Genomic DNA, 21947 nt, shown 5'->3' on the forward strand with positions numbered 1-21947 from the left:
TAGAACCATCTCAAGGAGGATCACAAGGAAATAGGCAGCATGTGACTTAAATATGAGTGTGTGAGCAAAGGGTCTGAATACTTATGACCATGTGATATTTCAGTTTTTCTTTCTTAATAAATTTGATAAAATTTCTACATTTCTGTTTTTTTTTCAATCAAGATGAGGTGCAGAGTGTACTTTAATGAGAAAAAAAATGAACTTTTTAGAATTTACCAAATGGCTGCAATGAAACAAAGAGTGAAAAATGTAAAGGGGTCTGAATACTTTCCGTACCCACTGTATGCAAAAGGGATTGTGGAGCAGCCGTCACGGTACTGTACATGAGTAACAGTCATGTTGATCCTTTTTTTTCTTGAATTTGTGATAACAGATTAGTGAAGAAGTGAACCTTCTTCAGAAAAACGAACATGTGACCTTTAGGTACAAGATAACACATAATCTGGAAACACTAAAAAAGTTCCTGCTTGAAGATAAAATGGAAATTAGGGTAAGTTATTTCCTGTTACAGATCAAAACCTAATGTATAACTGATAGTGTGTTCTATTAACCCTTTCGGCGAGTATGCTCGGGCCGAGCACCGAGTAGTTACAGCTGCTTGGTGATATGGTTGAATCGCTCCCATGTGCATGATTTGCAACTGTTTGACAGTTTTATTACATGTGAGGAATGTGTATTTATTACACATTCCTCACATGTAATAAAGTTGCCAAACAGTTGCAAATCATGCACATGGGAGCGATTCAACCATATCACCGAGCAGCTGTAAATACTCGGAGTTCGGCCCGAGCATACTTGGACAGAACATACTCGCTCAACACTAATAACTGACTGTACTAAGATTTTATAATCTCCATCCTACAGAGATATCCTATACTGAGTATTAATATATCACAAATAGGTCATTGTTTCCAATAGGGGCAAGAGCGAGTTATCTACAGTGCTGCTCACTATTATTGGCACCCCTTGGTTTTTTTCATAGACTATACAATATCTTCAGAAATAAATGCAAATGAACCAAAGTTATATCCTCAGGATTTTTTAATTAGTGGTCCAAAGTAATAGAACAATAAAACATTTTTTTTCAACTTTGTGTTGCAATTTCAAAGAAGAAACAGAATAAACAGCATGTGCAGCAATAAAGCCACCCCTAATTAATACTTGGTTGCACACCATTTGGCATTGCTGACAGCCTCCAAATGTTCCTTGTAGCCATCTATAAGCTTCTTCCACTTCTCATCTGGAATTTGCTCCCTCTCTTTCTTTGCAGTTTATTCAAGCTCTTGAATGTTTGCAGGGTTCTTTTTTTCCCAATGGCAGATTTCAGCTCAATCCAAAGATGTTCAATTGGATTGAGGTCAGGACTCATTGCTGGCCATTTTAAAACAGTCAATTTTTTCTTTTTCAACCAGTCCTGTGTACTTTTGGATGTGTGCTTTGGGTCATTGTCTTGCTGGAGGACCCATGATCTTCGACTCAAACCAAGTTTTCTTACACTGGGTAGGACATTTCGCTCTAAAATCTCTTGATAATGCTCTTATTTCATGATTCCTGTGATACGGTCAAGGCCTCCAGTACCTGATGCATCAAAGCAACCCATTATCCCATTATGGATCATCCACCATGCTTAACTGTTGGTAAGGTGTTCTTTTCCTTATAAGCTTCATTGCGCCATCTGTAAGCAAACTGTTGCTTTGCATTGCCAAAAAGCTCTATTTTTGTTTCATCTGTCCACAGAACATTTTCACAGAAGGATTGTGGGTTGCCAAGGTACTCTTTGGCAAAGATCAGTCGTTCCTTTTTATGTCTCTTCTTAAGCAATGGTTTCATCCTTGGCCTTCGTCCATAAAACTCTGCTTGGTTTAGTGTGCGGTATATGGTACTTGTTGAAACCATGACCCCAGACTGTCCCAGGTTAGTCTTCAGGTCTTTGGATGTTTGATGTGGTGGTTTTTCAACCATTCGCACCAACCTTCGAAGACATCTCTTGTCAATTTTCCTCTTTCTTCCATGTTCATGAAGGTTCTTGACGTTTCCATGCATGGCAAATTTGTTAATAAAATTGCACACTGTTGAAACTGTGATACCAAGGTCTTTGTAGATGGACTATACCCTTTGTAAGTTTAGTGCTTGCTAATAGCAGTTCTGATATCCTCAGACAGCTCCTTTGTCTTCACCATTGTGACAAAGGAACAGAGCCTACCATGTGGCTTTTTAAAACACTGCAGACATCATTCATTGGCTAATTCATGTCACATGGGCACCGGCAATTAATCACAAGGAGAATCTCTTTCCTCCCATTGTTTTTGGTTTTAAATTTTTGCTTCACATTTGCTCTTGTGTATTTAACCCGAGGGCTCTATCCAAAAAAACTGATTCACTTGATTTATTTTTTTCAGGAGATATTCCACATTATGTACTTAAACTTCATGGGTGCCAATAACTATGAGCAGGACTGTATTACAGTATGTGACATGGCATTAACATATTATTATTATTTTTTGCTAATAAAAGAACATTTCCAGTTAGTGGACACTAATGTCCTCTTATAATACATGAACATGCTAATCATTGTGACTGTAAATGCTTGAGATTCTCCAAAATATTCCTGTAATCACTTGACGCTACATGCTTATACTCAGAATGTAGACCATCTATCTATGCACGCATTCCTAAACATTTAGGTTTTCCCCAAATTTCCTAAAAGCTGCCACAGTTCAGTTACTCATAATGGCATATGGCCGTATTTCTCAGAACTATGCTGTCTTCACGAACACTTGAAAGTTCCCCAAATCTGTGTCTATTATTTATTATATTCAATAAGTCAGTGGTTTATTATTTCTTTTAATGATCCATCATTTCAAGGAAAAACCTTGTCACTTTTATTCTCAGTAATACAGAACTTTATTTTATTCTTAGGCCGATATAGAACTTGAGGAAAATAGAAATATGAGTCTTGCCACTTACTATGGAGCCCACTGCCTAAACACCACGGTGCGAATAAAGAGCAATGAGACCAGCTGTAATCTGACTGCGGCCATCCAGCACAACTGGCCTTGGCTGCTGCGCAATGGAATTTCTGCTTCAATACAGGTGATGTATCGAGATGTATAGAAAGGTGTAACAGCAGTATATTAGTATACCATGGCATATCTGACCCAATGTCTAGGTACACTTTCAATAGTTGTCCCCCAAACAAAATTCTTGGTTGTATCATTTTCAGTTGCAAGAGCTGCCCCCAAAATTAATCTGTAATATTAATATGAAAAATTACAAATTTTTCATATGAATATTACAGTTTAATTTTGAACTATTTCTTATTTATACTATGTAGCACTTTCCTATTTTTACATTGCAGCAATGCAGTTTCAATGCTTTAGAGCAAACATTCTTAGCAATTCAGGGTGCAACTTTATCGTTTTCTATAGTTTAATAATTTAAGGGATACATCGTTGGATTCAGGGTCTCTTTGTCTACATCTTGCTGCTCTTATATGAGTAGGAAAAACCTGCTGACAGATTCCCTTTAATCAAGAACTGTCAGTTTATCGTCTGTCCAAAACTTACCAATTGGGGTGAAGACTTCTTTCAGGCAGAAAATCCTGCAGGAGATTGTATTTGTTATTATTGTATCGCCCAATTGTGCTCGAATTTCAGCTCACAGACAAGAGACTATCTCCTAAAAAACCTACAAGAAGCAAAATGAAAATAAACCCTGCTGTAAATAAATAAAAAGCAAGTGCATTTAAATAAAATAGGGTTCTTAGTAACACTGTTTTTGATCAAAAATAGTATGAAAACTATCCTACCAGCGACAAGGTGAACCCATTCGGGATAGAACCTACTCTGTCTAATATTAAAAACCTTACCATGTGTCAAAGTTGACCTCTGTGTGAATAAGGGCAGACTGAGGCTCCAGTCCCAAAGTGGGAACACCAGCCAAGGGAAGCTTTTAAATGTGTTGTCCAGCTCTAGGAAGGGAGGCCACATCCAGGTTTGCACAGAATGCAAAATATACTAAGAGAAAAACACAAAATTTGAGCTTGGTTTAAACTGGTATACATGCAGCACATAAGTGCATGTTTCACAATGGCCATGAATCAGAAAAACCTACAAGAAGCAAAATGAAAATAAACCCCGTGTAACATCCCTGGCAGCGTGCTGGCATGGCTTACCACCTCCCATCATGCAAGACTGCCATCGTACCTATCAGTTCTGGCTGCACACTTTGCTCCAGTACCTGCTGTGTGCATGTCTCTTGTCTGATTGCTTACGGCGGCGGCGCGGTTACTGCCTGTTTCTTATAGTTACTGAGTGCTCAGTCCTAATGCGTCCACAGCCTATTGCTGTGAGTCACTGGATACTTAAACCCCCTCCACCCAGTAGGAGGGGCCTGAGCAACACTTTCTTTCAGTGTGTTCTGTGCAACTGAGTTGCCAGGTCCTGTCCTGTGTCTTGTCTGTTTCCGCCACCCTGGGAGCTGTATACCCAGGCCTGTTACCTGTATCTGTGACTTCTAGTCTGTTCCACCACCCTGGGGGCTGTATACCCAGGCCCGTTACCTGTATCTGTGACTTCTAGTCTGTTTCCGCCACCCTGGGGGCTGAGTTCCCAGGCTCGTTCCTGTATCTTGTTCCTGGTTCAGTTCCAGTCTGAACAGTGTCCTAGCCCGTTACTTGTTTGTCTCTATGTCCGTATCTTCCCTTTTCCTGCAAGGTCTGATCCTGCACCTAACTCCAACTCATTGTCTCTGTACTTCTGTTTGTGAGTTTAGTGTCCACTCGCTACTTCATTGTAAGTACCTTGTGTGTATTTGCTCTGCTCTGCTTGTCTACCGCACTTGCGGGTTTTGCTCTGCTCTGCTTGTCTACCGCACCTGCGGGTTTTGCTCTGCTCTGCTTGTCTACCGCACTTGCGGGTTTTGCTCTGCCCTGTTTGTTTACCGCATCTGCGGGTTTTGCTCTGCTCTGCTTGTCTACTGCATCTGCGGGTTTTGCTCTGCTCTGCTTGTGTACCGCATCTGCAGGTATTGCTCTGTTTGTCTACTGCATCTGCGGGTTTTGCTCTGCTCTGCTTGTCTACCGCACTTGCGGGTTTTGCTCTGCTCTGCTTGTTTACCGCATCTGCGGGTTTTGCTCTGCTCTGCTTGTCTACTGCATCTGCGGGTTTTGCTCTGCTCTGCTTGTCTACCGCATCTGCGGGTTTTGCTCTGTTTGTCTACTGCATCTGCGGGTTTTGCTCTGCTCTGCTTGTCTACCGCACCTGCGGGTTTTGCTCAGCTCTGCTTGTCTACCGCACTTGCGGCTTTTGCTCTGCTCTGCTTGTCTACCGCATCTGCGGGTTTTGCTCTGCTCTGCTAGTGTACCGCATCTGCGGGTTTTGCTCTGCTCTGCTTGTCTACCGCATCTGCGGGTTTTGCTCTGCTCTGCTTGTCTACCACACTTGCGGGTTTTGCTCTGCTCTGCTTGTCTACCGCACCTGCGGGTTTTGCTCTGCTCTGCTTGTGTACCGCATCTGCGGGTTTTGCTCTGCTCTGCTTGTCTACCGCATCTGCGGGTTTTGCTCTGCTCTGCTTGTCTACCGCACTTGCGGGTTTTGCTCTGCTCTGCTTGTCTACCGCACCTGCGGGTTTTGCTCTGCTCTGCTTGTCTACCGCACCTGCGGGTTTTGCTCTACTCTGCTTGTGTACCGCATCTGCGGGTTTTGCTCTGCTCTGCTTGTCTACCGCATCTGCGGGTTTTGCTCTGCTCTGCTTGTCTACCACACTTGCGGGTTTTGCTCTGCTCTGCTTGTCTACCGCACCTGCGGGTTTTGCTCTGCTCTGCTTGTGTACCGCATCTGCGGGTTTTGCTCTGCTCTGCTTGTCTACCGCATCTGCGGGTTTTGCTCTGCTCTGCTTGTCTACCGCACTTGCGGGTTTTGCTCTGCTCTGCTTGTCTACCGCACCTGCGGGTTTTGCTCTGCTCTGCTTGTCTACCGCACCTGCGGGTTTTGCTCTACTCTGCTTGTGTACCGCATCTGCGGGTTTTGCTCTGCTCTGCTTGTCTACCGCATCTGCGGGTTTTGCTCTGCTCTGCTTGTCTACCGCACCTGCGGGTTTTGCTCTGCTCTGCTTGTCTACCGCACCTACGGCTCTCTTCCTGTATCCCAGTCTGTACTGGTCCCTATTCTGCCTGCGTTCCTACCTGCCAGTACCCACCTGTCTGCACACCAGCCATGCCTGCCAGTTCCCACCTGTCTGCACACCAGCCGTGCCTGCCAGTACCCACCTGTCTGCATACCAGCCGTGCCTGCCAGTACCCACCTGTCTGCATACCAGCCATGCCTGCCAGTACCCACCTGTCTGTATGCCAGCCTAACCTGCCTGTTCCTGAATTCTCCGGTGTGGGTTAACAGCTGTGACCGGGGTTTGACCTGGAGTAGCATCTGGTCCCTCTGCTCAGTTCCTCCCTGGTTCACGTAGTCAACTGAGCCGCTGTGCGACCTTGGTTGGACCGAGTTGATACTTAGTCACGTCCCTCCAGGCACTCCTCGGTTCATGGTCCAGTGGGATCACTAACCACGCTCACGCCAGTCAGTCCGGGCGTGTGCGTAACACCCTGCTGTAAATAAATAAAAAGCAAGTGCATTTAAATAAAATAGGGTTCTTAGTAACACTGTTTTTGATCAAAAATAGTATGAAAGCTATCCCACCAGCGACAAGGTGAACCTGTTCGGGATAGGAATAATAATAATATTAGACAGAGTAGTTTCTATCCCGAACGGGTTCACCTTGTCGCTGGTGGGATAGCTTTCATACTATTTTTGATCAAAAACAGTGTTACTAAGAACCCTATTTTATTTACATGCACTTGCTTTTTATTTATTTACAGCAGGGTTTATTTTCCTTTTGCTTCTTGTAGGTTTTTCTGATTCATGGCCATTGTGAAACATGCACTTATGTCCTGCATGTATACCATTTTAAACCAAGCTCAAATTTTGTGTTTTTTTCAAGAGACTATCTCCTGTCTGTTATCTGATCCTTTCGGGGAATTGAAACTCTCACACAATTGGGTTACGCTACGAGACCATAAATACATGATAACAAGTGCTCATTGACTTCAATAGGCGCTGAAATGCAGTACTCAAGAATGTCGCCTACACAGAGAATGGAGCTGTGGTATCCCACCTCCATACACTGTTTACTATATATCCCTTGATTTCAACTACATAGAAGAAAATATACTTTACTTCTTCCATCACTGGTTCTCTTCATAGTCAGTTTGGTGGGACTAATGTGTTTCTATTATATCCAAATTAAAGTAGGAATATGCAATGAGGGATATAAGGAACGCTTCAATTATTAGCTTGTTTATTTAAAGGGAACCCATCAGATTATTCACATATAAATTACGGTCTTCACCTATGAGCCCTCTGTTACAGCATTCTAGTATGCTGTAGGTGTGTCCCCAATCTCCTATGCAAGGCACAAAAAAGACCTTTATTATACTCTTAGATGGCGCAGTCCAGTCTAATGGACGTCTCTGGTCTTGATCCGGCACCTCCTATTTTCCCACGATCACTGTCCTCCTTCCCTGCTTCATGTGGTTGACGCGACCAATGTCATCCACACAGTGTCCTCCATTGCACTCCTGTGCAGGTGCACTTCTCTCTGAGCTGCCAAGGTCAGAGCAGTGTATTGTAATACGCAAGCGCCGGCTTTACCTACGGGTCATTGGCACTCTTTGCCCTTTCCGTGCGCATGGCACTACAGGCTTTGTTCTGCCCTCACTAGGGAAGACAGAAGTACACCTGCACATGAGAGCAATAAGGACACTGTGTAAATGACGTAGGATGCTCCATCCACATGGAGCAGAGAAGGAGGATGGCGATTGTGAGAAGAGAGGAGGCGCCGGATCAAGACCAGACACGCGCATCCGACCGGACCACACTAACTGTGGGTATAATAAAAGGGTTTTTTTGTGCCATGCATAGGAAATTAAGGGCATACATCCAGAATACTAGAATGCTGTAACAGAGGGCTTATAGGTGCTGGCCGTAATTTGTATGGGGAAAAGCTGGTGACAGGTTCCCATTAATCCTCAAGCCTCGTCATGAAATGACAGATATTTCTCTTTAGAGTTCACTGGATATACAAGCAATCAATGGCAAGCAGGCGGTATCTGTGGAGGCCACAACATCGCAGAATACTTTTACGTGCTCTGTGGCTTCTCTATCTGCACTGAAGAATAACACGATCCTCTTCAAGAGTGCCCATAACATCGACTCTTTGCTGAAACACGGATTTCCTAAAGTAATCCATCTGATAGGAATTTTGGCAAAAGAAGGTGATTAGGTTAATAGGAGAACGGCTACACTCGGCTTATGGGGGAATTGATTAAGACAGTTGTGAGATGAGACCACATAGTGTTATCTTTACCAGTTTATATGCGTCCCATGAGAAGAATGGACTGATGGACATGGACCTGTAAAATATTGTCTGTCAGTGACTTTATATTAGTCATGCTATGGGGAGTACATAGTGATTGGGTGGCCCCATAGCAAAGAAAAAGGTATGACCAGTTAAAAAATTATTAATAAGTTTAAAATAGTTTCAAAGATTTAAGGTTGAAAAAAGACGCAAGTCCCTCGAGTTGTACCTACTGTATAATCCTAACATGTCGATCAAGAGGAAGACAAAACCCCACGAGGCAGATACTAATTGCCCCATATTAGGGGAACAATTCCTTCAGAACTCCAAATATGTCAATCAGATTAGTTCCTTGGATCAACGCCCCATCACAGAATCTAGCACCCATAACCTGTAATATTATATTTTTGAAGAAAGGCATGTTTATTCATTCAAGTATATTATAATGTTTTATATATTTTTATATATAAAATATACTAAAGACAATTTTTTTCCTCTGGACAGATTTTTTAAAATTAGACCCCTTACTTGTTCTGATTGAGTCTACCACACCCATAAACATCACAAGTATTTTTGGCATGCTCATATAGTATGTTCGAGTCCCTGCGTCTGCATGATTTATGGCTGTTAGTCAGCCTCAACACGTGAGGATTCCCTAACAAACAGGCAATCCCTGCATGTGTTGAGGCTGACTAACAGCCATAAATCATGCAGACGCAGGGACTCGAACATAATATACGAGCATGCCGAAGATACTCGGTAAGCACCCGAGCGTGCTCGGTTAAAGGGTTAAACGAGCATGCTCGCTCATCACTACTCCCTATATCTTATAGGATTTCTTATACCATACACAGTAGTAGAAGTAATCTTTTCCAAAATGGTCTGAAATGTGAGATTTCAGCTCTATAAGGCCTCATTCACACATGAGAAAAATGGACTGATTATTTGGATCAGACTTTGATCACAGTGTGGTCAGAGAGTCTTCCATTTTTCTCGTACGTGGAGTAATAAAAAAAAAAACATTCTCCACCTTCTCCATTTTGACAGTCTGTGAAATACAGACCAGGCTCGAATGTCATACAAGTGTGATTTCACAGGCCCATTGACTTGCACTGCCTATTTTGATCCGACCCTCAAAATTGGACGCATCTCCACGATTTTCCATGGACCAAGTGACGTGTGAATGGTCCCATAGACTATCACAGGTGAAAAACACGGATATCACTCGTATGTGAAAATCTCATGTCTGAATGAGCCCTAAGAAAAACTGTGCAGGCGGAACTCCAGCGCCTCTTTATGTCACTGATCATGTTCTTGTTTTTACCTTTATAGGAAATAAAGTTAATGGTACAATGGATTTAATATCTGATAAGAAAAATGTAAGAGTTGAATTAAAATCATTTACGGATCAAAGCCATAGCTTTGGCATTGCTGCAGGAGTGAAGCACTCAGTGCCTACGCTGGTTGCCTGGTCAATACCAAACTCAATGCAGGTAATTGATTGACTGCTGAATGTACCATCAACTTAAATGCATTCTGCACGCACCGCTGTGTGCGAGTCACAAAAATGCACAGGGTGCGTAAGGTGCTCAAATAAACATTTTTATTAATACCATTTTGGAATAGATCGCTTGTTACAGCTTTTTTTTTGTGAAATTGCAGCGACCAAAAAAAACGTAATTTTGGCATTCTTAATTTTTTGGGGTTATTACAGTCACACATATGGATACTAACACTTCTGTCTTTTTCAGGTGCTGATGCAAGCAGTTTTAACAAGCACAGATGTTGGTGGATCTCTGATGCTTCACAGCGATAAGGGCAGCAACATTTCATTCTCTGCTAATGTCAGATCCCACCAGCAGAGGTCAGTGTTCTCATTCTTTGCTCAGTATCGCTGCTGCAAGCTAATGTTACATGGACACAGCTAAAAGTAATAGGACGCTGGGGATATTTTATTCTTTCCGTTCATGCATCTGCTGTTGGAAAATCAAAAGGGAATGAATCCTAATGCAATAAGTCATTTTCTATTTTGCTTGCAGATGTTTCCAAAAATTAACACCAGAGTTTATTTATCGACCTGCTAATTAATTTAATAATCTCAGTAATTGTCAAATGTGAAGAAAATCAAATCTTTTATTTTATTTTTTGGGGAGATATTAGATAACTTTAGTTTTTTTTTTAATTTATTTGGATAACAGATAATAAAGATTTTTTTTCATATTTTACTATGTTACTGTTTAAACCCCTACAGCCACAATCCATATAACAGGGCCTATGAGCATCACTATAAGCGCATTAAATCTGTCCGATTATGCTAATCACACTCTGATCAGTCTCTATAGTCTATAACATAATTGTGTCTATTATCATTGTAATCTATATACTGTTTCTATTCTTGGCGTATTTGGATCTTAGATTTCCTGTAAATCTGTTCCACATCACACTTCCCATATTTACCGACTTCTTTTGCTTTTCCTTGACTTTATTTGCTACCTGGACTCTGTAATCTAATGTTTCTTAAGATTTTCACTCATGTCATATATAGGTGGTTCTCACAAAATTAGAATATCATCAAAAAGTAAATTTATTTCAGTTCTTCAATACAAAAACTGAAACTCATATATTATATAGAGTCATTACAAACAGAGTGATCTATTTCAAGTGTTTATTTCTGTTAATGTTGATGATTATGGCTTACAGCCAATGAAAACACAAAAGTTATTATCTCAGTAAATTAGAATAATTAACAAAAAACACCTGCAAAGGCTTCCTAAGCGTTTAAAAAGGTCCCTTAGTCTGTTTCGGTAGGCTCCACAATCATGGGGAAGACTGCTGACTTGACAGATGTCCAGAAGGCAGTCATTGATACACTCCACAAGGAGGGTAAGCCACAAAAGGTCACTGCTAAAGAAGCTGGCTGTTCACAGAGTGCTGTATCCAAGCATATTAATGGAAAGTTGAGTGGAAGGAAAAATTGTGGTAGAAAAAGGTGTACAAGCAACCGGGATAACCGCAGCCTTGAAAGGATTGTTAAGAAAAGGCCATTCAAAAATTTGGGGGAAATTCACAAGGAGTGGACTGCTGCTGGAGTCATTGCTTCAAGAGCCACCACACACAGACTATCCAGGACATGGGCTACAAGTGTCGCATTCCTTGTGTCAAGTCACTCACGACCAATAGACAACGCCAGAAGAGTCTTACCTGGGCCAAGGAGAAAAAGACCTGGACTGTTACTCAGTGGTCCAAGGTGTTGTTTTCAGATAAAAGTAAATTTTGCATTTCATTTGGAAATCAAGGTCCCAGAGTCTGGAGGAAGAGTGGAGAGGCCACAATCCAAGCTGCTTGAGGTCTAGTGTGAAGTTTCCACAATCAGTGATGGTTTGGGGAGCCATGTCATCTGCTGGTGTAGGTCCACTGTGTTTTATCAAGACCAAAGTCAGCGCAGCCGTCTACCAGGAAATTTTAGAAGACTTCATGCTTCCCTCTGCCGACAAGCCTTTTGGAGAGGGAAATTTCATTCTCCAGCAGGACTTGGCACCTGTCCACACTGACAAAAGTACCAATACCTGGTTTATATACAACAGTATCACTGTGCTTGATTGGCAGCAAACTCACCTGACCATAACCTCATAGAGAATCTATGGGGTATTGTCTAGAGGAAGATGAGACACCAGACCCAACAATGCAGACGAGCTGAAGGCAGCTATCAAAGCAACCTGGGCTTCCATAACACCTCAGCAGTGCCACAGGCTGATCGCCTCCATGCCACGCCGCATTGATGCAGTAATTGATGCAAAAGGAGCCCCGACCAAGTATAGAGGGCATTTACTGAACATACATTTCAGTAGGATAACATTTCAGATTTTAAAAACATTTTTCAAGCTGTTGTTATAAAGTATTCTAATTTACTGAGATAATGACGTTTGTGTTTTCATTGGCTGTAAGCCATAATCATCAACATTAACTGAAATAAACACTAGAAATAGATCACTCTGTTTGTAATGACTCTATATAATATGAGTTTCACTTTTTGTATTGAAGAACTGAAATAAATTAACTTTTTGATTATATTCTAATTTAGTGAGATGCACCTGTACCTTTAAGTATGCAATGAACATGCAGGGTATATAATCTATATGTGATGATCATGCAGGGTACTTTATGATTCCTTTCTAGGTCTCCTCGCTTTTAGCCTCAATTGTGCTGTGTCTCATCTTTTAGCATGTAATCTAGGAATATCTGCAGGTTAACCTCATAACTGCCAGTTAATAGAATTTTTTCACGTGACAGGCACCCTTTAATATAAAAGTTTTGCATTGAAATAAGGTAAAAAATGAAGGCTCCCTATTCCAGTAACTATTTTGCATCTTTGGATTAAAGCTAGATGTACAGATTAAAGAGATTGTCCACTACTTTAACACTGATGACAGTCATCAATGTCTGATCGGTGGGGGTGACACCTGGCACCCCCGCCAATTAGTGCTCCGTCTACTGCGCCGTCTACTGATAGTGGCCGCGGCCGGGTACTACACATCCGCCCCATATTAATTTGAATAATACTAATATGTCTCATACTGTCCCACGTGTGAGGTTACAAAGAAGATATTTATTCAGAAGAAAAAGGGATATTAGCTTCTCAGGAAATCACTATGCTCTGACTTTCCCTATAATCTTTTCATATTAATCCGTTAACCTCTCCTGTTTTCTGTTCCCTTTTTATCTTCTCAGTAAATGTTTTCAATTCTGTAAATCCGATAGCTCGTTACTAGTTTTCCTTTCTAATTAACATGAATTCTGTTTTGTCATAGCATGCACCTATTGTACAAATGCTGTTGTGACCATATTATAAAACAGCAAGAAAAAATTAAAACAATAGTGTAAAAAATGTACATTAGTGCCACATGAAACTGATAAAGTGCCATCCTCACTTGTCTGTGATGATGAATGTAATCCATAATAGAGGCTGAGTTCATTCACAATTATGTTAATGCCAAGAATATTGATGTTATTGGAAGCCATTGTGGAAATAAGTCAGACTTTACAGCCAAACCTTCAAGGCAGAAATTTACCCCACCACACATCCTGCTTACATTCACATATATATGTTATATAATCTATGTACAAATTATATATGTACAAATTATATATATATATATATATTGCGACAAAGTCACTGGCACAGGGCTGCAGGGGAGATATGTAGCCCTGAGTTTGTTAGCTCCAGTAATATAAACATAGAAAGTGTTCCAGCACACGCAGTATAGAAAGGGGTTAACCAGCCATCTTTAGTGCTAGGGAGATTAAACACCTGTAGAAAGGAAGGAACTCAGAGGATCCTTTTAGAGCATTTGGTGTGGGGTGGGCCTGGAGGTGAAAGCTCTAGAGCTGTGGTGTTCATATTAAGGAAAGGTAAACTTTGGGTTGTTTTGTTCCTGAAGCAGGCGGTTACCTGTAGCAACAAGGACTGTGCCATACGTTATGTTTTGTTTTTCCTGTTAGGCCGGGAAGGCCTCGTTTGTTTTGGTAAGTTGCTGTGGTTTATGCAGTGCTCTTAATAAACCACAGAAGATTTAAAGAGACAGTGTTCCTGTGTCTACCTCTATGTGCAACCGAATGAGCCGATCTACCACAATATATATATGTATATGTATATGTATATATATATATACATACATATATATATACAGCACCAAGGAGAAAAAGTTGTGGAGTTATGGAAATCACAGGATCGATAGACATGTTAATGATATGCACATAATGAAAATACAGAAATACAATTATAAAATATCTTCATTTATGTTTTTTGAAAATGATGTTTCCATTTTTTCATCACTTTCATACCATTAACATGTCTGTGTATCCTGTAATTTCCATAATTCCACATCTTTTCCTTCTTGATTTTGAAATTTCAATGTTGAGGAATGTAATGAAAAAGCTCAATGTAGTTATTTACACAGTGCCTTGAAAAAGTATTCATACCCTGTTAACTTTTTGACATTTTTTCACATTATACCCACAAACTTAACTGTATTTTCTTGGGATTTTATGTAATATATCAACACTAAGTAGCAAGTATTTGTGAAGTGTAAAGGAATGATACATGGTTTTCTAATTATTTTATAAATCTGATAATTGTGACGTGCATTTGTATTCAGCCCCCTGTAGTTTGATACCCCTAAATAAAATCCTGAGTGACTAATTGCCTCAAGAAGTCACATAATTAGTACATTGAGTCCACCTGTGTGTAATTTATTCTCATTATAACTACAGCTCTCTTTATAACTATATATATATATATATATATATATATATATATATATATATATATATATACTGAACAAAAATATAAATGCAACACTTTTGTTTTAGCTCCCATTTTTCATGAGCTGGACTCAAAGATCTAAGACTTTTTCTAAGTACACAAATCCCTTTTCTCTCAAATATTGTTCACAAATTTGTCTAAATCTGTGTTAGTGAGCTCTTCTCCTTAGCCGAGATAATCCATCCACCTCACAGGTGTGCCTTAGGATGGCCACAATATAAGGCCGCTCCAAAATATGCACTTTTACAGTATTGATTTGGGGCCGGAAACCAGTCAGTATCTGGTGTGACCACCACTTGCCTCACGCAGTGCAGCACATCTCCTCCACATAGAGTTGATCAGGTTGTTGATTGTGGCCTGAAGAATGTTGGTCCACTCATCTTCAATGGTTGTGCGAAGTTGCTGGATATTGACAGGAACATAAACATGCTGTTGTATATGCCGATCCAAAGCATCCCAAACATGCTCAATGGGTGACATGTCCGGTGAGTATGCTGCCATGCGAGAACTTCACACAGCTATTGAAGAGGAGCGGACCAACATTCCACATGCCGCAATCAACAACCTGATCAACTCTATGTGGAGGAGTTCCTACAAAAATGAAAACATGTAAAACTGGAGGGAAAGAAAAATATTACAGTTTTCTGTCTACAGTTTCTGTCTTGACCTATGTGTCTCCATGGTTATGAAGTGAAAACAAAAGTGACTACAGGATCCATCTAAGCACAGGGTATGTGTGGCACCCCAGGGGTCTGGTTGCCACAGTAATAGAAATATTATGTCTGAGAGCAAGTGGGAGGTTTCGCTGGTCAGGAGCCCTAAGCATGCAACACGGCCCACCCAGACCTGGGAGGGGAGGAATCTGCCCTTATAAACTGGGTCTGGGACGGGATTAAGACAGACAGAGCCTGCAGAACAAGCAGAGTCAGAGTGAAGTTCCAGACACAGGGAGAGTTACAACAGGAGCTCTGTAGGAGCAGGAGCGAGTGCCAGAAGCTGGAAGCTAGAAAGCTCGCCTTGGCTGAAGACACTAAACCCGGACATGGAGTCCGAGGCTGTGGGGACATCCAGGTCCAGCAGCAGAATCCAACCGGCAGGGGATTCCATGTCCTCTGGCCTTAGAAGCCCGGAGGCACGGTCACAAGCAAGGGACCAGCACCGCCATCGTGAAGCGGAGGCTAACGGAAGGCCCCAAGTCACCGGCCATACGGGTGAGCACCATACGGTATACTCAGGGACGTGGGCTACTTCTACCCGCATAGAGCAAGGTAGCCAGGAAAGAGTGCAGATAGTCGGGGAGGCCTACAACTCCACCTGGCCAGGGGAGATCCTGCTTGCTCACAGACTGACCAGGCCCCTACTGTTAACCAGTACTCCTGGGAGGGTCTGCTTTATACCATCAGTAAAGACCCTGAACTGCACCACACGTCTCTGTGTTTCATCGCCGCACCAGCACCATTACTACTGGGACGCTTACACCATCACTCTCATCATTCACACAAGCTGCCCTGAGGCAATACTTCTCCCGTGGGGAGTTATCCCATACTCGGCTGCGCAAACAACATCAGCCTCAGCGGTCTGCAGCGCAGCGGCGGTCCCCACTGACCGCAATCCACGGGTGGCGTAGTCGGACAATTACAATACCAATAGACTGCCACTGGTTTGACCGCCCTGGGCACGGACCGGGTCACTGCCACGGAGCACTACAACCCCCAGCGATCCGGCTCCGGGTATCCCCCTGCACAGCACAGGCCCAGGGGGCGCGTCATATGCCTGTAACTATGGAAACACAGATGTCCACAAAGTAACATCAGACACATAACCTAATGGTGCTTTACTCAAAATTATTTTTAAACTTCCTTGTTTTTTGATTTTAGGCAAGAAGAAAAAATTCAGATATTTTTGCATTACATACAGTGCTTTGAAAAAGTACATACCCTGTGAACCTTAACAATTTTTTTCATGTTACATACACAAGCTTAAATGTATTTTATTGGGATTTTATGTGTGTGCATTTGAATTCAGCCCTCCTGAGCCAATAACTTTTAGGACCAACTTTGGCCCCAATTACCACTGCAAGTCTTTTGGGGTCAGTCTCTACCAGCTTTGCACGTCTACAGGCTGAAATGTTTGCCCATTCTTCTTTGCAAACTAGCTCTAGTAAGCAAGATTCGATGGAGGAGTCTATGAACAGCAAATTTCCAGTCTTACCACAGATTATCTATGGGATTTAGGTTTGGACTTTGACTCAGCCATTCAAACACATGAATATGTCCTGCTGGAAAGTGAACCTATGACCCAGTCTCAAGTCTTTTGTAGTCTCTAACAGGTTTTCCTCCAGGATTGCCTTGCATTTAGCTCCATTCATCATCCTATCAACTCTGACCAGCTTCCCTGTACCTGCTGAAGATTATCATCACCACAGCATGATGCTGCCACCACCATGTTTGACGGTGGGGGTGGTGTTTTCAGAGTGATGTGCAGTGTTAGTTCTCGGCACACATACCGTTTTACATATAGCCCAAAAAGTCCTACTTTGGTCTTCTCATCTGACCAGAGCACCTTCTTCCACATGCTAGCTGTGTCCCTTATATGGATTTTTGCAAACTGCAAATGAGACTTCTTATGGCTTGCTTTCAAAAATGGCTTCCTTCTTGTCACTCTTCCATTATTGCCAGATTTCTGGAGTATACGACTAATAGTTGTCCTGTGGACAGATTCTCCCACCTGAGCTGTGGATCTCTGCAGCTCCTCCATAGTGACCATGGGCCTCTTGGCTCCTTTTATAATTAGTAATCTCCTTGCTTGTGATGTCAGTTTAGGCAGATGGCCATGTCATGGTAGGTTTGCAGTTGTGTCATAATCCTTCCATTTTCTGATGATTGATTGAACAGTGCTCAGTGAGATGTTCAGAGCTTGGACTATTTTTTTATAACCTAACCCTGCTTTACCACAACTTTATCCCTGACCTGTCTGGTGTGATCCTTGGTTTTCATAATCCTGTTTGATCCCTAAGTTCCCAAACAATCCTCTGAGGCCTTCACAGAACTGCTGTAGTTATAATGAGAATAAATTACACACAGGTGGACTCAATGTACTAATTATGTGACTTCTTGAGGCAATTAGTCACTCAGGATTTTATTTAGGGGTATTATACTACAGGGGGCTGAATACAAATGCACGTCACAATTTTCAAATTTATAAAATAATTAGAAAACCATGTATCATTCCTTTACACTTTACAAATACTTGCTACTTAGTGTTACATAGTTACATAGTTTATAAGGCCGAAAAAAGAAAAGCGTCCATCCAGTTCAGCCTATTTCTTGTGCACTGCAGCTATTCCGCAGCGTTGATCCAGGGGAAGGCAAAAAAAAGCCATGCGGTATAGGCTAATTTACATCATTGAGGAAAAATTCACTTCCCGACTCCAATCTGGCAGTCAGATTAAATCCCTGGATTAATTAACTATCACTAAGCATAAGATGTAATTTTATTGTTCTCAATAAAGGCGTCCAGGCATCTCTTGAACTCATTAAGTGAGTTGGACATCACCACTTCCTCTCCCAGAGAGTTCCAGAGTCTCACGGCTCTGACCGTAAAGAATCCCCTTCTATGCTGGTGCAGGAACCTCCTTTCCTCCAGACGCATAGTGTGCCCCCTCATCTTTGTCACCATCCTTGGTATAAACAGGTCATGGGAGAGATCTCTGTACTGCCCCCTGATGTATTTATACATGTTTATGAGGTCTCCCCTAAGCCTTCTCTTTTCCAACGTAAATAGGCCTAATTTTGACAACCTCTCTGGGTATTCTAGTCCCTCCATTCCCTTTATTACCTTAGTCGCCCTCCTTTGTACCCTCTCTAGCTCCAATATGTCTTTCCTGAGCACCGGAGCCCAGAACTGTGCACAATATTCTAAGTGCGGCCTTACCAGCGCTTTATACAGAGGAAGAACAATGTTCTCATCATATGCCCCTGCGACACCCCAGGGGTCTGGTTGCCGCAGTAATAGAGATATTATGTCTGAGAGCAAGTGGGAGGTTTCTCTGGTCAGGATCCCTAAGCATGCAACACGGTCCGCCCAGACCTGGGAGGGGAGGAACCTGCCCTTTTAAACTGGGTCTGGGGCGGGATTAGAGCAGTCAGAGCCTGGAGAGGGAAAGGAAGAACTAGGAGCTCTGTAGGAGCAGTAGCAGAAGTCCAGGGGCTGGAGCTGAGCAGAGCTCGCCCTGGACAAGGACACTAAAACCGGACACAGGAGTCCGAGGCTGTGGGGATTGATCTACACCCAGCAGCAGAAACCAGCCGGCAGGGGATTCCAGGTCCTCTGGCCATAGAAGCCCGGAGGCTCAGTCACAAAGAAGGGACCAGCGCCGCCATCCAGGAGCGGAGGCTAACAGAAGGCCCCAAGTCACCAGCCATACGGGTGAGCACCACACGGTATACTCAGGGACGTGGGCTACTTGTAACCGCTGACAGCAAGGTAGCCAGGAAGAGTGCAGATAAACGGGGAGGCCTACAACTCCACCTGGCCAGGGGAACTCCTGCTTGCTCGCAGACTGACCAGGCCCCTTATACTAGCCAGTACTCCCGGGAGGGTCTGCCTTGTACCATCAGTAAAGACCCTGAACTGCACCACACGTCTCTGTGATTCCTTGCCGCACCAGCACCATTAGTACTGGGACGCTCACACCATCACTCCCATCATCATCCACATTAGCTGCCCTGAGGCAATACTCCTCCCGTGGGGAGTTATCCCATACTCGGCTGCGCAACCAACATCAGCCTCAGCGGTCGGCAGCGCAGCGGCGGTCCCCACTGACCGCAATCCACGGGTGGCGTAGTCGGACACTTATTACAACGTTTAGACTGCCACTGGTTTGACCACCCTGGGCACGGACCGGGTCACCGCCACGGAGAACTACAACCCCCAGCGATCCGGCTCCGGGTATTCCCCCTGCACAGCAGCAGCAGCACAGGCCCAGGGGGAGCGTCACCCCTATTCCTCTTCTGATGCATGCCATGACTCTATTTGCCTTCACAGCTGCTGCCTGACACTGGGCACTCCAATTTAATTTGCTGTTAACCAAGACGCCCAGGTCCTTCTCCATGTCAGATTTCCCCAACGGTTTCCCATTTAATATGTATGGGTGACTGCTGTTTTTCTTTCCCATGTGCATGACCTTACATTTATCGGCATTGAACCCCATTTGCCATTTTTTGGCCCAACCCCCCAATTTATCTAAATCCTCCTGTAGCTGTGCCCTATCCTCATCTGTATTAACTACTTTACAAAGTTTAGTATCATCTGCAAATGTTGTTGATATATTACATAAAATATATTACATTATATAAAATATATATTATTATATATATATACATATTATAGAAATTTTTATATATATATATATATATATATATTATATAAAATATATTACATTACATTACAGATATATTACATTACTCCTGTAGCTACCTATCCTCATCTGTATTAACTACTTTACAAAGTTTAGTATCATCTGCAAAAGTGTTGATATATTACATAAAATCACAAGAAAATACAGTTAAATTTGTGGGTTTAACGTGAAAAAAAGTTGAAAAGTTAACAGGGTATGAATACTTTTTAAAGGCACTGTGTAAATAACTACATTGAGCTTTTTCATTATACTCCGAGTCCTCAACATTGAAATTTCAAAATCAAGAAGGAAAAGATGTGGAATTATGGAAATCACAGGATGCAGACATGTTAATGATATGAAAGTGATGAAAAAATGGAAACAACATTTTCAAAAAAGTGCCATAAATCGAGACATTTTGAAATTGTATTTCCGTATTTTCATTATGTGCATATTATTTACATGTCTATCGATCCTGTGATTTCCATAACTCCACGACTTTTTCTCCTTGGCGATGTAATTTCCATATTGAGGAGTGTATTTTAGTCTTTTTCAGTCATTCTTGTTATCTCTATTGTTTTATTTTTCTATTAAGTGATAGGTATAAGCTAATATAATGTAATATATCATGATATTCATTATTTGCATGCTTATTTTATTTTGACATTCAGTGAGGAACTAATTGTGAAAACAGCACACAATGTTCCTGCCTTGCAAAATTACATCCCGAGCTCCAGCACCTTCATCACAGGGGTAAGCATCTGTCTAGTGATGAGTGACAATATTGAAATAATACACTTTATTTTTACAAATTCATGTCTATATTGCAGTATTGTGGGATTCATAGTGGTTACTGTTGCAAGTAGCAGTAATACTTAAAAAGTGACCCTCTGGTGTGAAGTCCTTCCCTCTCCACAAGGCCTCATATACACATCTGTTTTTTTTTTTTTTTTCATCAGTATGCTAGATCTTGTTCTATTATGTATTTATTTTACTCACTTATATAGCGCCATTAATTCCACAGCACTTTTTCAGATATCATCACTGTCCCCATTGGGGCTCACAATCTAAATTCCCTATCAGTATGGGAATCTAGGGGAGAACATACAAACTCCTTGTAGATGTTTTCCGTGGTAGGATTTGAACCCAGTGTGTGGCCATTTTTACCATCAGTGTGGCATTTGTTTTTCTCACATGCAAAAAAAAAAAGCTGTAAATACCTAATTTCTTTTCCGCACTGGTCTGATAAATAAAAAGTGCATGTGAAAATGTCCATAAGATTTAAGTGGTATGCAGTCTATCTGTTAAAACACAGAACATGTGCAACAAAAATGGATGACTGAAAAGGGCCCAAGGTTTCGGCAGGAGTAGGGATGAGCAGACCTGTGGAAGTTCGGGTTCTGGTACACTGCCTGAATTTTAATCAAAAATTCGGTTTGGGTACCAGAACTGTAACCAAACTCGAACCCGAACCCCATTGAAAACAATGGGGACCCAAACTTTTGAGCTGGAAAATTCTCTCTCTCTCCAACGGATTTCTCCCGGAACTCTGAACATTGCTGCGGACTTCCGGGATAAGTCCATGTTCGACATTTAGCACTAGGGGTATGTGCACACGGTCAGGAGCCGCTGCGGGTTTGATGCTGTGTGTTATGTCCCTGGTCACGTACCTCTCAATATCTCTCTGCATGTACGGCCAGAAGAAACGTTCACGGATCAAATTTGTTGTCCTTTCCACTCCCAGGTGTCCCATGTTTTCATGGAGTTCTATGATGGCCAACCTACAGAATACTCTGGGTAGTACCAACTGCCGGTTTT

At 42.1% G+C, this 21947-nt stretch overlaps 1 protein-coding gene across 1 annotated transcript in view; it reads left to right on the top strand.

Annotated features, from left to right (window-relative positions):
* LOC141162056 (uncharacterized) overlaps positions 1–21947 on the top strand; it is a 539567-nt gene that overhangs the window by 333420 nt on the left and 184200 nt on the right. The window contains exons 48-53 of the mRNA XM_073647724.1: positions 374–490; positions 2920–3093; positions 8119–8326; positions 9742–9902; positions 10161–10273; positions 20801–20882. Of these exons, the coding sequence (XP_073503825.1) occupies positions 374–490; positions 2920–3093; positions 8119–8326; positions 9742–9902; positions 10161–10273; positions 20801–20882 (855 nt within the window). The remainder of the gene's footprint in view (positions 1–373; positions 491–2919; positions 3094–8118; positions 8327–9741; positions 9903–10160; positions 10274–20800; positions 20883–21947) is intronic.

Source organism: Phyllobates terribilis, unplaced genomic scaffold (assembly GCF_046119375.1).
Source record: "Phyllobates terribilis strain yellow unplaced genomic scaffold, ASM4611937v1 Scaffold_9__5_contigs__length_417890890, whole genome shotgun sequence".
In the NCBI taxonomy this organism is placed as follows: Eukaryota; Metazoa; Chordata; class Amphibia; order Anura; family Dendrobatidae; genus Phyllobates; species Phyllobates terribilis.